Raw genomic sequence first — 15,818 nt, forward strand, 5'->3', positions numbered from 1 at the left:
GAGAATGAAGTCTAGAGCCAGGACTACAGCAGCTTTGTTCAACCTTTGATGCTCCAGTTGTTTTGGGCCGGTGGTTCGGGTTACCTGGAAGGCCACAGCTTGGGAAGGGTAAACTATTACATTTCAGTGGCTCTACTCTGAGTAAAGAATAACTAATTGTAGTGTTATAGCTGGAACTTCAGATCAGTCATGACTTAAAGCCACGTACCCTTCTAGTCCATATACCATATCATAAAATAAGCCATGTAAAACTTCAGTATGTTTATAGTAACGATTGTCTGCACAGAACAAAACATAGCAAACAAAACATACAGCAATTTTGTACAGATTCAAATACATTGTGCAGTTTTGATTTAATTTCCAGTACATGTAGTGGGCTTCACACAACACACTTTGGGGTCTACAGTTCAAGAAAGAGCAGCCACCACTGTAAGGGTTAACCTCTGCTGCTGAGTAATCTTTTAATATCAAGGTATATTCTATATCACACTGACAGGTTTTCAGCAATCCATCGTTTTATGGGTAAACAGCAGTATTGTGATATACGCCTTCTTAAATTTACATTTACATAAATAGGGAGTACTGCCCACATAGTCCTATTGTGTCAAATCACATCTACAGCTTGAATAAGCAGCTTTGCAAAAATTTCGTCAAGTCATTTACAATCTGTTGCTGTCCTTGTGGGTATTCTGCAAAAAATATAGACTCCCAAGTTGAGAGGCCACCAGAGATCTGTGAGTTTTTGTGCAGAGTCAAAAAATTTGTGCACAGTACATGCTCTTTCAAATATTTTGGTTACATATAATGCATTATTTTAAGCAGCAGCATGTATAAAGCACAACCCTAAAGAAAACAAGCTCAGGCAAAAGATAAACTTATTTGTGGTATTTTCATCTTTGGCCAGACAATCAGTTGTAGTTTGTTTTTACACAACACCTAATTTAGTGCCAAAGATTTGTGGAGCAAATTCAACTGCTACATTTTTGCACACGTATGTGCAATTCTGTAGGCTATAAAACATGGGGTAGAATGCATCACCAAGTCCTCTAGAGGGTTTTGTAATTCAGAGTGAGGGCTCAGATTGCACAGGTCTGCTGGCAAGGCAGAGTACGTTCGCATAGCTCGCTCTTAGGAAATCAGACTGAGAGTGGCTCAGTGTCCCTGCCCTAGGCTGAAAATAAAGGATGAAGTGGCTTAGGCAAGACACATGCCTAGTTTGCATAGCTGACGGGGGCCCTGCAAGCACTAAAGAAGTAAAAAGTGTCATGGTAGGAAGAGTCCTGTTTATTCTTACAGGCACCCATTCCCAGGTTTTACTGCTATCCCCCAGGGAGCAGTGTCTAGGTATACCTCCACCAATATCTTCTGTGCCTTCAAAAACTAAACATCTCAAGATTTATAGAACCTGCTTCTAATGCTTGTTCATCTCTTAAGCATCTGTAACACTAGTGCATGTCAGAATCTGGGTAGAACTCGGCAGTGGTTCACCCAGGTCTTTTAAAAGTTTAAAATGTAGGGCTGGTTGGTCAATTCACAGCCCCCACCCCAACACGTACTCTCGATTCTGCAAAAGCAGACAAAGGTGTTCTTCTGAATAATTCTCCAAGATGTTGCAGCATTCAGAAGCTTTCATCTGGTCGAAATAAGCTGCCTTTGACAGGGCCGCTGCCTATCGCCGTTGGGAGTCCTACGAAGGGCTTGCTGAATATTGCTGCATCAAATGCTTGTGGCACAGGTTACAGACTCGCTCTGGGTAAATGCTGGAAGGAAGGGGCAGTTCATTTGCTGAACAGTCTTCACAGAACACTCCACCACAGTTCTTGCAGGTGTTCTGAAGAGGGGAGAAACACAAATGGAAGTTAAAACCAGCATTACATTTCCTCCTCAAGGGAGCAGGAGGCTGTCGAGTACACTACCAGGGCAGAATATGGTTTCCCCAAGTTAAGCAGGTGAGCCACTCTGTTTAATTTTACCTTTCTTTTGCTCCGCGTACTTTCTTCTTGACATAGCTGGCACAACTCTAATTTGCCAGGTCCAAGGGGCTGCTCCTAAATAATTGAAAAGTGTGTTATCATTTAAACCTACAATTAGGCTTTTTTGCTAGCCTTTTGATGTCTCATGTGAATGTTTTGCTTACAATTTGCTGAAGCCCTCCCACTCAGACTTAAATCTCAGATGAACTGAGTAGGCTGCAAACTCACTACTTCCCCTTCTGAGTTTGTGCGCTTTGAACATTGAAGCAGAACTCATTTGAATTTACCATTTTATAGTACTGTAATATTTGTATAGTACTCTGAAGTGCTCAGAGCACTTCATACGCATTGTTGTGTAATCCTTATCAACAATCCTATAAAGGTAAGTCAGTATTATCCCCCATGTTAAAATACATAGAATTCAGACTCAGTCCCTTTAAGCTGGCAATTCCCAGACTACTTACTACAAAACTAAATTCAGTACTACTCTGGGTGGCTGGGGCAACCCAGTCCGATGGGTGGGCTACAAATAATACAAATACAAGCTTTGACACCAAGGCCAAAAGTTCTAACAACAGGAATTTTGCATGGACTGGAGTTCATTAATTTGATGGTTTATCAAAATAATTTTCTAACACCGCTTCTGTTCTCATTGGAGAGTGCATGCTTACAGCAGGCAGGGGTCCAAAATACCACATTTTAACATTTCACTTAATGCTCAAAATATATATACACAAATATTTGGAAATTTACAAAAACAGACGAAAGCCTTCAAATCTATAAGCCAACATTCTAAAAACCAACTTCATGATTTTTGACAAATATGTCAAAGACAAAATTACATGTCAGCATCCCAGAACCATCTGCACAACTCAAGCTACTCAGCCTCTTTAGCAATTCATCATTTTAAATATTTTCCCGCATATTAAAGGCTCTTGGGTACTATTCTAAAATAAGCAACATAGATGACTTACATGCTCCTCTTGCAAGTTAGGAGGTGCCCTGGAAGAGAAATAAGACACTAACTTTGAATGTTATTTCATCCATATCTTAACTAATGCAAGCTGGCTATTAAGTTTGTTCTGATTTGTCATAATGGTAATGTGGTCACACATTCATAATACTTAGATACTCCAAGCATAAATTAGGTTTGGTTGTCCCTGCCCCATACGAAGCTTTTGTCAAAGGCATAATACAATCCATAAAGTTATGAACCCCCAGGTTTTTACCAGTCCACCATGCAATGAAAACAAAATCCAAACAGAGCCCTCAAGCTACTTAGTAAGTATCTGATTAGATTTACAAGAGAGCTGCTTGTCCACATCTTGGACCCAGAAACTTAAGATGTGCTTTCTACAATTGTCGAAACTAAGAAAATAAACCACGTTGATGAGCACATCTACATGAAAGTTGCTTGTTTCACACTTCAGCACTAGCGAAAAGTTCAAATAACCCCTAGGAAGAGCCACCACAATGTGTGGAGTTTTGTATTATATGCCTCTAAGACATCTATGCTACCTGAACAGACTTCAAAATTTTCCCAAGCTTCTGTTTGGCCACTAAAAGCCACTGCAATGGCCAAGCAATTTGGAGGGAATCTGGCATCTGGGCATCCAATGCCCTGCAAAATGTCTGTGCAAATATTTCATTTGAAAGCAACTGTAAGCTCACAGCAAAGCTCTCTCTCCAGATGTGCCACCTTCAACATAGCTTATCATGGGATGTTAACTATCCTACCTAGAGTACTTCCCATAGCTGGAACACATGCTAAAAATGGTGTGCAAATATGGTATAATTGAAAAATGTCTGGATCACAATAGTCTAAATTCAGCCATTTTTTGCAAGGATGTTCCACACAAACATCAGATAAAATTTCATGTGTGTGAGTACAGAAATCATACGAGAAACCATCTTATTTGCTGCAAAACTGGATATGAATATATGGTCCATACTTGCTTGGAAGAACTGTCTGCCCCTCTTTTATTGGTGTTCTCCACTGAGACTCTTCTTCCAGGAGTTTGCTTCCTGCATCCTGTCAGAACAAACAGATGCTGAAGGATCAAAGAAGAACACAGAAGAAATAACATCTGCAGTGTCCATTTCCCCTCCACTCAGCAATAGTTGTTAGTTTCCTGCACAGCCAGAATCCACAAACTTTTGGCCACCATGAAGCTACCTACCACTACTAGAAGAACTAGATATCACTTAAGAGAACATAAAAAGAATTGCGGTAACAGAAATTGCCATGTGCGTCTGTTACTCTGGGGGCATTTGAAGAAGCGTGTGGTTATCCTTCATTTCCTGGCTTGGCTTAATGTGCTGGTAAAGGTAAAGGGACCCCTGACCATTAGGTCCAGTTGCGGACAACTCTGGGGTTGCGGTGCTCATCTCGCTTTACTGGCCGAGGGAGCCAGTGTACAGCTTCCGGGTCATGTGGCCAGCATGACTAAGCCACTTCTGGCGAACCAGAGCAGCACACGGAAACGCCATTTACCTTCCCGCTGGAAGGTATCTACTTGCACTTTGAAGTGCTTTCAAACTGCTAGGTTGGCAGGAGCTGGGACCGAGCAACCGGAGCTCACCCCATCGCGGGGATTCGAACCGCCAGCCTTCTGATCAGCAAGCCCTAGGCTCTGTGGTTTAACCCACAACGGCACCCGCCTTTAAAGCCCTGAATGATTTCAGACCAGTTTATTTGAAGGATCACTTGCACACTTACTTAAAATGGGCAACTTCCAACATCCCTCTCCTCTTTGCTGTGACTCCCCCAAATCAGTTTCAGGGGGTCCCCCAACCATCTTGGCAGATTAGTGTCCATTTTTTAAGTAAACTGTAGTGTTTTTAAATATGATTCAGGCAGGACACCCCACCCTCCCTCCACAGCATATCAAATAAAACTACATCAATTAAAAGGAGGGAGTTTCACAGAATACAAGCCATTAATGAGTAGGCTCTGTCCTCTAGTTCTCATGAATTGAACTGATCTTGATTTATTTAAAAAAAAATTAAATTCACAGAACAACTTATATTAAAATTTCTGTAAGCAGTGCAGAGTCTTAAAAGCCAGCCAGGAGGCAGGGGCATGCACACAACAATTGTACACCCACATATACCTCTCTCCCCCCCCTTTTTTTTTTTGCTGTAAGCGCAAATGCAGAAAAGCAGCAGCTACTCATATGCATGCAACAAAACAGGCACATGCAATCATCACACATGAGGATCGATGGACGATTTGCAGGTTGCTTTTACCTACATGCAATTTCCACGTGCACAGGGGAATTTTATTGACAGCAGTTCAGGGGACCAAGCTCCAGGTCACCTGCCCCTTTCCCCCGTCTGTTTTTTTAACTTAAGAAAACCACATTACTTGCCACGGTGCTAGTGAGACCCTAGCCACTCACCATCTTGATCAACCAGAACTCAGGCATTAAACGTTGCAGGTCCCATGCTGTGGGACACTTTTCCGGCACCCTCACTTTTGACTTAAAGACATCTCTCGATGTAGTTGTTTAAAATAATCTTGAGCAGCCAGTAATGGCAATTATTTTTCTTTACTGCTTTTAATATTCCTTTAATGTTTCTATATTGCTGTACACCCTGATTTTTTTAATTTTTAAGGGTGGTATATAAAGAGCTTATAAACAAATAAGTATACTCAAAGACCTAAATTTACTTTTAGGCCTACAAATTCTCTAATGCACATTAGTGCTCTGGGTCTGTGCCCTTTTAAATAACCTAGCAATGTCCATGCAGGAAATTCACCAGCTTTGAATCACCTCAAGGTGTTACAGTATACTTTAGCTTCCCTGTGACCAACAGGAAACACAAACCTCAACAACAGCAACAGTTAAATATCGGTAAGAAGAATCCTAACAGCCTGGGTTAAAAAGAGTACAGTAACTGTATTAAAGCTACAGTTAAGCACCAAGAAGCAAAAGAAGAACATTACTGTTTTAAATCCGGCCTTCTGGAATCCTTTGCTTTGGCTGTGAAAGCTTCTGTTCTCTTGAATTGCAGGGTGGAAATGTGACCATCGCTCTCGCTCCCGTTTCAATTCCAGTTCCAGCTGGCCCCTGAAGTAGCAGCATGGAGAGAAAGTGTGTTAAGGACAAGCTGTAGTTTACTGACCCAATAAAAAAGGCCACTGAAAGAAGGAAAGGATTCCTATCTTTTACCGTATGCTCCAGATTGAGAATTTCAAAAATGACCCCTCTGAAGAAAACAGCATCGCATCCGAGTCACATCCTTGGCCCATTTGTAATCCCTCCCCTCCCTCAGGCGTGTAAGTGCCTTGCCCTCCTCTGACTGCTAGCCTCGCTGGGTACAGCTAAGCAGTGTGGCATCAGGTTTGCATGCAAAAGGTCCCAGATTCAATCCCCAGCATCTCCAGGTGGGGCTGGAAATGGCTCTTGCCTGAAGCCCTAGACAGCCACTGGAGACAATGCTAAGTCAGGTGGCCCAATGGTCTGACTCAGTATAAGATAAGATGTTCCTGCACTGACCAATTTCATTTCATTTTTAAATTGCCAGAGCATATAGAATCATAGAATTGTAGAGCTAGAAAGTATCCGGGGGTCATCTTCTCCAACTCCCTGCAATTCAGGAATCTCAACTAACGCATCCATGACAGAATAAATCACTACATACTCAATGTGAACACAGAAAGACATGGGTAAACCCAGAGGCACGTGAGCCATGATTCACCACTGCACACAGGAATAGTGTGCATCAACGCACTTCCCCTGCGTGGAGACTTGCAGGTTCTATGCACAGCTTACGATTTCTCATGTCTCCTGCATGAGCAGGGAGAGGATCAATATTAGCTGTGCACAAGTATCACGAAGGCCAAGAACATAAGGCATGGTGAATGAGTATGCCCGTTTGTGTGAGCATCGTTTAATACATTCACTTGTGGTTCTTCTAAAGTGGCCCACAGATTTGCACACATGGGTGACAATCAAAGCAGATCTCTAGGCACACAACACACAGGCCGCTGCTGAAGATGGAGGAGACAACTCTTAAAAGCCATAGGTGCTGCTTTTTAGAGTTGTCCACTTACAGTCATACCTCAGCTCCCGAATGCCCTGGGAGTCAAACATTCCGGCTCCCAAACAATCGAAAACCGGAAGTGTTCCAGTTTTCAAATTTATTCTTTTTGGAAGCTGAACATCTGGCGTGGCTTTTGCTATTGTTTCCAGCATGCCTGCGCAATTGAGAACCAATTGGAAGCTGTTCCTTGGTTTCCGAACTTTTTGGAAGTAGAAGGGACTTCCAGTACAGATTCCATTCAACTTCCGAGGTACATCTGTACTGACTTACATTGGCTGGCTACACTAATGGGAAGAAGCTCTTCTTCAGCTTTGAGATAGCTCAGTTGGTAGAGCATGAGACTCTTAATCTCAGGGTTGTGGGTTTGAGCCCCATGTTGGGCAAAAGATTCCTGCATTGCAGGGGTGGGACGAGATGATCCTAGTGGTCCCTTCCAACTCTACAGCTCTATGATTCTACTAAAAGATGTATATGGACTTACACAAACAAGAATTTAAGAGTCTGGAAATTTCAAAATGTCACCCTTGTTTTGGAGAAGCTTGGAGAGGTATGAAAACCTGTGAGGAACCCTGCAAAATACGCAGCACATGCAAAATGTTCCAACCGAGCTGGAAAAAGGCTGCTCAATAAAACACACACAAATAAATCAGTTCTGTTCACCGCTGCTTGGTGAGCTGTTCCACCTCCATCTGAAGGCTGTTGATCTTATCCCCAAACTCCTGCTTGAAGAGCCGATTGTCTTCCTCCAGGGACTGACGCTCCCTCTCTGCCTGTTGCAATCTGGATTTGAGCCACATGAACTTGTGATAAAAAACAAAAGCCATGGTGGGGAGGAAGACTGAGGTTAAACAATAAATTAAAGAAAAAACTGAGCCCAATGAAAGATGAGGAGAAACATATGGGAAAAAGGAAGTGAGTGGGGGAACCAAAAGAAATCTGAAGAAAAATCAAAATGGAGGTGAACCAGGCAGAAGAAACTTCTATTTTCATGTTTTTTTATTCTATAACTACAGTTTACAGTCATTAGATGATGAACATAAAACATCACTTTTATCCATAGTCAAAGCAAATCTCAATTACACAGTATTTGTAAGTCATTTCTTTTAAATTTACGTTACATTGCAGCTTTATACAAGTAATTGGAACTTGCATCATGGGTTACCTACTATATTAAGAAATTAGTGCATTTGTCTGGTCTCTTCCACAACTGTTACATCAGGTTAAACACACACGGATCCAGAGTGGATACAAAGTCGTGGGCAAGTATTTAGGCTTCCCAACCTACTTGAGGCATCACTGCAATTGGAGGGGGGGGAGCAGGGAGAGAAATGCACTTTCACAACAGAGAGGCTGATTTCAGACTGCATGTTTTCACCAGCTATGTGGCATATACTCAGCACAGTGGCCTAACTGTAGGGTGGACAAATAGAGGCAGTCACAGCAAAAAGTCTGGAGCTATCACATACGCCAGTCCACCTCTGAAATACCATCTTGAAACAGACTCAAACGCGATTTAATCAGGCATATGACACAGTCCTCCATTTACCAGCTCAGGATGCTGACGGGGCATCACTTCCTTGAAAGCATCCCACTCTCACAACCTCTCAACTTATGGAAAGTATGAAGAACTGTATCATGTGCCCAGCTGGACATCCTGGCCCTTTCTTGATGAGTGGCTGGCAGAAGCACAGCAATTCAAGCCAACAGTGTGGAGAAGAGAGGGACAGAGGGGACTGGCTCATTAGCAAACCACCGTCAAGATCAATCCGCAAAATAACATTTTCTCTTCCTTAACCAGAACAAAGTCCACCAGACCATTCTCTGAAGGGCTAAGATGGTGACAGCTTCTGCTTCCAACAATTATTCTAAGGGACCATCCTCTGTTCTCACTCAAACTAAGGCATCCTACGGCCAACTAGCAGGAACCAGGTATGACTCTGAAGCATGACTTCAAAGGACATTTTAAACAGAAGGAATTATGAGCTAGAATTCGGAAGCTGTGTATTTGTTCCCTGGTCCTCTCTAAGCATGATAATCATAGCACAGCCTATATTAAGCCAGCCAAGTGTCTTTTGCTCATGTGAAAGCTAAATCCTAACTACAAGAGGAGTGTGGCATTGTAATAATCCTAGCCACCAAATTGGATATTTTAATTAAACATGTTTACTTCAGGATGGAATTTAAATTGGTGCCTAAATAGACATTGCTCCAAATTGACTGGGTACAATTACAAACATGCCACACCAAAGTGTAATTCTTAAGGGTTCTTACTTTAAAGGAAAAGAGCAAAACATCTGCTGCTCTGCCAGTTTTACAAGGAATACAAGAGTAAGATTCAGCCCCCTAGATTCTAAAATCAGCCAAGTATTACCCTCCCCCATCTTTTAAAAAGTCAATTTTCCCCATTTTGCTTGAACACAAAACAGGAGATTTCCATGGGAGGGAACTGAAAAAAGAACAACAGACTATTTAAAACTAAAAAACTAATTTGGACAGCTGGACAAGTATTGATAACGACTCTACACACTAAAGGCTGTTTAGGGACTAGCACAGTGAACTGCAGTCACGAGAAAGACCCCTAATTTAATCCCAAAACAAAAAAAAATGTTATTTTGAGTTCCAGCAAGGTGTTTTCCTATGCTTTCTAGGTTTAAGTCGGTCTTTCGGTAAGTCCCCTGTTTGAACCAAACACTTAGAATCAAAAGTTAACAAGATCAAAAGGCAACTTTAAGCAATAACAATCTAGTTATCGTATGCTGTAGCTACTCTGAGTCAATGACTGACCAGCAGTAAAACACTACCAGTTCCATTCATCCTCTTAAACAAGGTAAGAACCATAATGAACTGTTCTGCAAAATACATTATTCCATCTTTCCTAAAAGAGGAAGAGAAGAGAACACACACCTAATATGAGAGTCCTTCTAGAAAAGAGAACCACTGTTTATTTTTTAGGGAAATGAAGGCAGAGGTAGAAGGCAATGCAGAAACAAAAAGGGCTTTCCATTTTAAAATATAGCTAGTGACTAGGCTTTGCATCCATGTCACTTAATTGGGTGTGTGTGTGTGAATGAATATGTCTTTCTCTAATGCAAAAGGGTTGGCATTCGCGCAGTGTCTTAGTGCGTCCTCGCACTGCAAAATATTCTGGTTACAGTTTTGGTTTACATTATTTGTTTTGTATTATTACTGCCATCCTCTGGATATTTCCTTGCGTCCATGTACAGTGGATTATATCAAAATAATGGGGTTGTGGGATCATCGGAATGGGCAGGTGGGGAAAGACACTGGACAAGACAATTGTATCTAAATGCAATTGAGAGAGGGTGAAAAGAGCAAATCCAAGCAGAAACACATTTTGTTCTGCTATAAAGCAAAACAGCGTAATCTCGCCCCATTTCAGCTAGGGTGGTTGGACGCACAATCTCTGGGAACTGGTGCATCCCTTGAGTTGTGCGCTGAGCACACTGTGCATATCAGACCCACTTTCCGTCTACATAAATTTGTGATAAATGCACAGATGGGAGGGGGGAATGTGCAGTGCAGACAAGCCTTTGGTAAACAAGGACTAGGCCCTTATAATGGAAAGTTCTTCTGACGTGAGCTTGTCCTGGTCTTGAGATCAAATGGGACAGAAAAGCTAAATGTTCATGGCTTGCAGCAGGCACCCAACTGCTTTAGCTTCCATGTGTGTATTTTCTTCATACACTTCACAACATGGTAACAGAGAGAACTACCTCAGCTTCCCGCGAATCTGAGAATTTTCAGAATTTTCAGGGGGAAAGCTTCACACTTTTCCAATATCCTGTCAAGAGTAAAAAGCTTGTGCTGTATACACTTGGTATCAATTGTATCTACAGACCCACAAATCTGTTTTTACTTATGATTTTATGGAGTAGGTTCTGGTCAAATCATTTGTAGTTTAGTAAAGTTTAAGCAACAAATAACTAAGGGAAGGAAGATTATAGGCTACCTTTTCTATTTCCAAACAAAACAGATGCTTAAAAAAGAAAGAAAAAGAAATCCACCAAATTCCAAGTCAACTTTAGGTGACAACATTTAAGTCTGACATCTAAATTCTCAATCTCTTTTTGCTTTCCCCTCATAACTGAGATGAGATGTCAAGAGTTGTGAGGTGACCAGCTGCAAAAAAATGCCTAATGGGGCTTCTGAATCAGTTTGTTTGCTGCACTATTTAAGGTTTTTGCCTGTTTCACCAAATCCTTTTCACTATATAATAATAAGGAGATGATAAGGGGAAAATGGAGGGAGAGAAGAGGAGGAAATTGACAGCAGAAGAAAACACCAGTTAATTTAACAGGTATCTGACAATATATTTCAATGTCAATGCTTTTCTTGAAAATACAAACAACAACTATGTATGTGTTAAGAAACCAGTCTTGATTTCCATTCAGTAACAGCAGTGGATATAGCAATAGATATTTCAGTACAGCTAAATCTGGTGTATTTGCAAGGTTCAGCGTTCAAACAGGGGCAGCTATACCCTGGTTCCAAACAAGTTCTCTGGTCTCATCAAGAACTCAATTTTGGCAGCAGCGGTTAAAAAAAAGGGGGGGGAATGAAAGTAGGCATAGTTTAAACCTATCTGCCAAGTCCAGCAGCCTGATGGGAATGTGAATCACCCCTCCCCAGTCATCAGATTGATCATTTGAAGAGGAGGAGCTTTGTATATTGTGTATGTGTGTGAGAGAGAAACTGTGCAGGTTTGTGTGATGCGGCCATACCCATGACTGCCATACAGTCCTCACTAGGCCAAATTCATTTTTCCAGGTTACGTATTGGATAATCAGCCCACTTTACCTAACTTCTCACTATATGCAAAGGAGACAGAGGAAATTACTTGTTCAGAATTGGGGGGGGGGGTTAAGCCAGCTCTCATGAGGCATGTAGAGGAGAGGAGAGGGAAAGACAGAGCGGGAGAATTCACCATTTTCTGGCTTGCTGGAAGGGTAAACACAGACCTCAGCAGAGATCTGAACTGAGTGACTCTGATGAATGATCATTATGTGCTAATGACCAGTTGTAAATACTGTAAATAAAGGCTATAAAAAACGTCAGGAGACTCTCAGGTGATTGTGTGAAGAGAGGAAGCCCGCCAGCCCTGACACCAACTGAAGGCCAACTTTGTGTTTTGCTTACTAAGCAAGTTTCAATCTTACCTTTGTTCAAGCTGTTTAATGGTAGCAGCCATCTGATTTGTCTTCTCCTCCAAGCGGCTGTTTAGTTCACTCTTTTGTTTCACTCCCAGGTCAGAACTCTAGGAAGGCAAAAAAAGTCACAACACCATCCTTATTTATTTATGCAGCAGTCACCTGCATCTTGCTGTTGACTGAAACTGAATATTGTTGATTATTGCTGAAGTACCAAACTGAGAGAAAAATGCATAAAAGCTGAATAGTTGCAGTGATTTTAAAACGAAGACCTGGAAAGCCCAGATGACAAAAAAAGGGAGACATGAGTTCAAGTCCTATTTCAAGCATAGGCTGAGTGCATGCTCTTTGCCAAATCACACTCCTGGCCACAGTGCCTCACTACAGAATTGGAATTGCAATGACCAGCTTCACAAAGCTGTGCTGAAGTGGCCTACATTAGAAGTATCATATACGGCTGAAATACAGTAAGCAAAATTTGAAGGCTTTAAGATTCTCATCACAAGGTTTACTTCGAGGCTTTTGATCTTATATATGTAAAGCTTGTTGAAGACTAAATGGTATCACTGTAACTATGATGAACCAAATAGGGAGAATCAGCAGGCCCTGAATTCAAATGCTGAGTTATAACCACTCCATGTGCAACACTGAACCATGGCAGGGAAAAATTAGCAAGAGAGATGGGGAAGCGGGGTGGGGTGAGAAACAGACAGACAGACAGACAGACAGAGGAAAGAGCACAAATCCCCCAGCCCTTTCCCAACTTCTTACTCAGAGGTAAGGTGTAGCTGTTGTGGTATCTGCTCCAGCCCAGATAGTTCCATGTGGAGAAATTGTAAAAAGAGCACAGTGCTCCTTTCATGGAGAAACACACTTAAACACACTTAAACAGGGCACAAGATGACTACTGTCCTTCACTACAGCACTATGTTTCTTTCTTATGCCTACAATGCCACAAGAGTTCAGGGGAGGCAATAACATTTAACCATGCATGCCAGGTGAGGTTGAGAATGCCGAGGGTCCTCTTCTTCAACTTCAGGCTGACCAAGCATTTGAACCTTGGTGTCTCATATCCAAACCCTGCATATTTTCCACCATAAAGCTAAGAGGAGTGAGTCATTACCTAACAGCCAACCTGGTTTTGCTTGCTTACCTGCAGCTTGAAGGAAAGTTCGAGTTTTAGGGCCCTGAGATCATCAAGCTGCTGCCTGAGTGCCACCAGTGCATCTTGCTTCTCGCAGACATCTTTTTCCAGCATCTTCATGGCCAGTTCCATCTCTTGTCTCATTCCAATCTGCACCTCAAGCTCTTTTTCCACATCCTAAATCACACACACAAACACACACACACACACACACACACATATATATATATATGGAATCTGGAATGTGAAAAATCTCCCACATTAGCCATTCCTCCAGCACAGAAAATGAAAAGTGAATTTTCTATACAAATCCAGAAGAGCAGCAGTGCTAGTTTAGCACATTGAATGCTACTGAATATATTGTGAGATGAGCCTTTGTAGGCTCCACCCTACTTTATCAAAATGATGTTTCTCACATCTGATTAAGTAGAATCCAGCTTACAATGAATGCTACTTCTCCATTAATATGGGGAAATGTCAGTACAGCAAGAGATCCAGGGCTTGTAATAGTCTCCTAGACCTGAGCATTGAACTGTGCCACTTACCAGCCGCAGCTGTGTTTCTTCCTTTAAGTGTTTCCGTGCTTCACTAAGGGCATGTCCATCTGCAGTTCTGTCTTGCTTGGGTACCTGCTGTTCAATCAGAAATGCAATGGGGTTTTGTTGTTGCGTTTTTGGTACTCAACAAATATCACAGTGATTAAATGATGTCACTTCTGATTTTCTCTTTTGGCTAAGTTCATGCAAAAACATCACCTTTGTTAATTTATCTGTGCAGCTACTAGGATATCTAAGGCCACACTAATTATTTAAACATCAGTGTGTGTTTGCAATGGATAGCTTACATTCAGATCTTAATGCATGCAACCAAATGACAGCACGAGGATCCTTCTGCAACCCAAGTTCTCCAAGGGGAGCTCTATAATTTGGCACGTCAATACACATACAGGACAGAACACAGTATAACGAAGGCAGAGAGCAGGAGAAATAAGGTACTTTGCAGTAAAATGCCTTCAGGTCCTAGAAAAAATAAGTTGCACTACAGGCAACTCCATGGCAGCAGCGCGGGGGGACGTGATCTACCTGCAGTTGCTAGACACACACAAACACACTCTCACACACTGACCTTTCTGTTGGATTCCAAAATATATGAACTTTCTTCTTTGACTCGCTCCATGTCTTCCTGCAGTGTTATTATTCTGTTGTTTGCAACAGCAAGCTGTGTGTGTCAATGAGAACAATGCAAAGAGTAAACAAAAACACACACACACACACACTTTTTGTGACTTCTATAGATGCTTTCTTGGTCAAGAGTTAAAATGAACTTGGACTAGGGCAACTGCAGAACTCCTATTGCTGCATGCCAAGACAAATCATGAGAAATCTTAATATACAAAAGTTGGCCAGTAGAAGATAGCTTTGATGGGTTGCTCAAGAAAGGTGTAGCAACCTCTGGTCCTGACAGTTCTTAATGGCCTCAAACCAAGACCCAAGAAGAATCCAAGCTACCCAGGCTTTCATGCTCCCTAAACCTGTGCTGGACTCCCTGAACAGGCCTTTTGGACCACTCTGCGCACAACTTTGTATTCCTGCTTCCTCTAATCTACCCTTCCATGTTTATGACTCCTGTCCTTACCAACATATGCCTTCCTTGGGATAGGTATCTGCCAAGTCTTGTACCAAAATAGTCCTTTACCTGACATCTCCAGGCCATAATGTTATTTGTGTGGTTTGAATCACTTACGAGTAAAATGTTTGAGAATTACATCTGAGTAAATACAAATAGGATTGGGCTTTTAGCTGGTCAGCCATCCTGCATTAACATGCTAAAATATGCATACCATTTGCACACACAGAGTTCTGAAGGAAAATGCCTGTTTTTGTTTTTACAGGGTTCCATATCTGCCTCATCATGCTCCACTACAAAAGAGGTATTCCCTCCATGTGAGAAAAATTACCAAACATTAAGCCTTAATTAACTTAATGCCTGAAACATATTCCCCTCCCAAACATGTATAAAAAGCACATTTCTTTGATTTCTACCTACCTCCTCAGTAAGTTTAGTATTGGATTTTTCTAAAGCATCAACTTTCGCCTGCAGATTATTGACTGTGGCACTGTGAAATTAAGAGACCTGCAGTAATTATACTGAAATGAAAGAACTCAACATTAACAAACCAAGTCTTTTACTGGTCATAATTATATAGGAAAACTACACATTACCTTAAATGTCTGTTCAGCTCTTCCACATAATTTTTCTGGTCCAGAATTGCAGTAATTTGACCATCTCTGGAATTGGGACGCAATTAATATTAAGCAATTGCAGCTCAACATTATGGATCAAATACATATGAACCAGTTGGGGAGATGGGGGACTTGTTCTATTGTTGTACTAATGAAAAGAAAAAAGACTGAAAGCAATTGTAGTTTAACAAACATTATAACCCCATTCTATTACAATCAGACCACATGGACTTAATTTCAA

At 41.6% G+C, this 15,818-nt stretch overlaps 1 protein-coding gene across 8 annotated transcripts in view; it reads right to left on the minus strand.

Annotated features, from left to right (window-relative positions):
- Positions 1-246: 246 nt before the first annotated feature.
- RUFY3 (RUN and FYVE domain containing 3) overlaps positions 247-15,818 on the minus strand; it is a 47,019-nt gene continuing 31,447 nt past the window's right edge. For 5 of the 8 annotated variants that reach the window (XM_060278364.1, XM_060278365.1, XM_060278366.1 and 2 more), the window contains 12 exons: positions 15,557-15,622; positions 15,381-15,450; positions 14,460-14,552; positions 13,880-13,966; positions 13,344-13,511; positions 12,200-12,297; positions 7,683-7,802; positions 5,923-6,046; positions 3,926-4,005; positions 2,948-2,975; positions 1,974-2,048; positions 247-1,831 (listed from right to left, as the gene is read on the minus strand). In XM_060278364.1, the coding sequence (XP_060134347.1) occupies positions 1,688-1,831; positions 1,974-2,048; positions 2,948-2,975; positions 3,926-4,005; positions 5,923-6,046; positions 7,683-7,802; positions 12,200-12,297; positions 13,344-13,511; positions 13,880-13,966; positions 14,460-14,552; positions 15,381-15,450; positions 15,557-15,622 (1,153 nt within the window). In that variant the 3' untranslated portion in view covers positions 247-1,687. Of the gene's footprint in view, positions 1,832-1,973; positions 2,049-2,947; positions 2,976-3,925; positions 4,006-5,922; positions 6,047-7,682; positions 7,823-7,853; positions 11,250-12,199; positions 12,298-13,343; positions 13,512-13,879; positions 13,967-14,459; positions 14,553-15,380; positions 15,451-15,556; positions 15,623-15,818 lie in introns of those variants that run through there. The other 3 variants (XM_060278369.1, XM_060278370.1, XR_009558109.1) reach the window with 2 other exon arrangements.

This window comes from Zootoca vivipara, chromosome 9 (assembly GCF_963506605.1).
Source record: "Zootoca vivipara chromosome 9, rZooViv1.1, whole genome shotgun sequence".
NCBI lineage: Eukaryota > Metazoa > Chordata > Lepidosauria > Squamata > Lacertidae > Zootoca > Zootoca vivipara.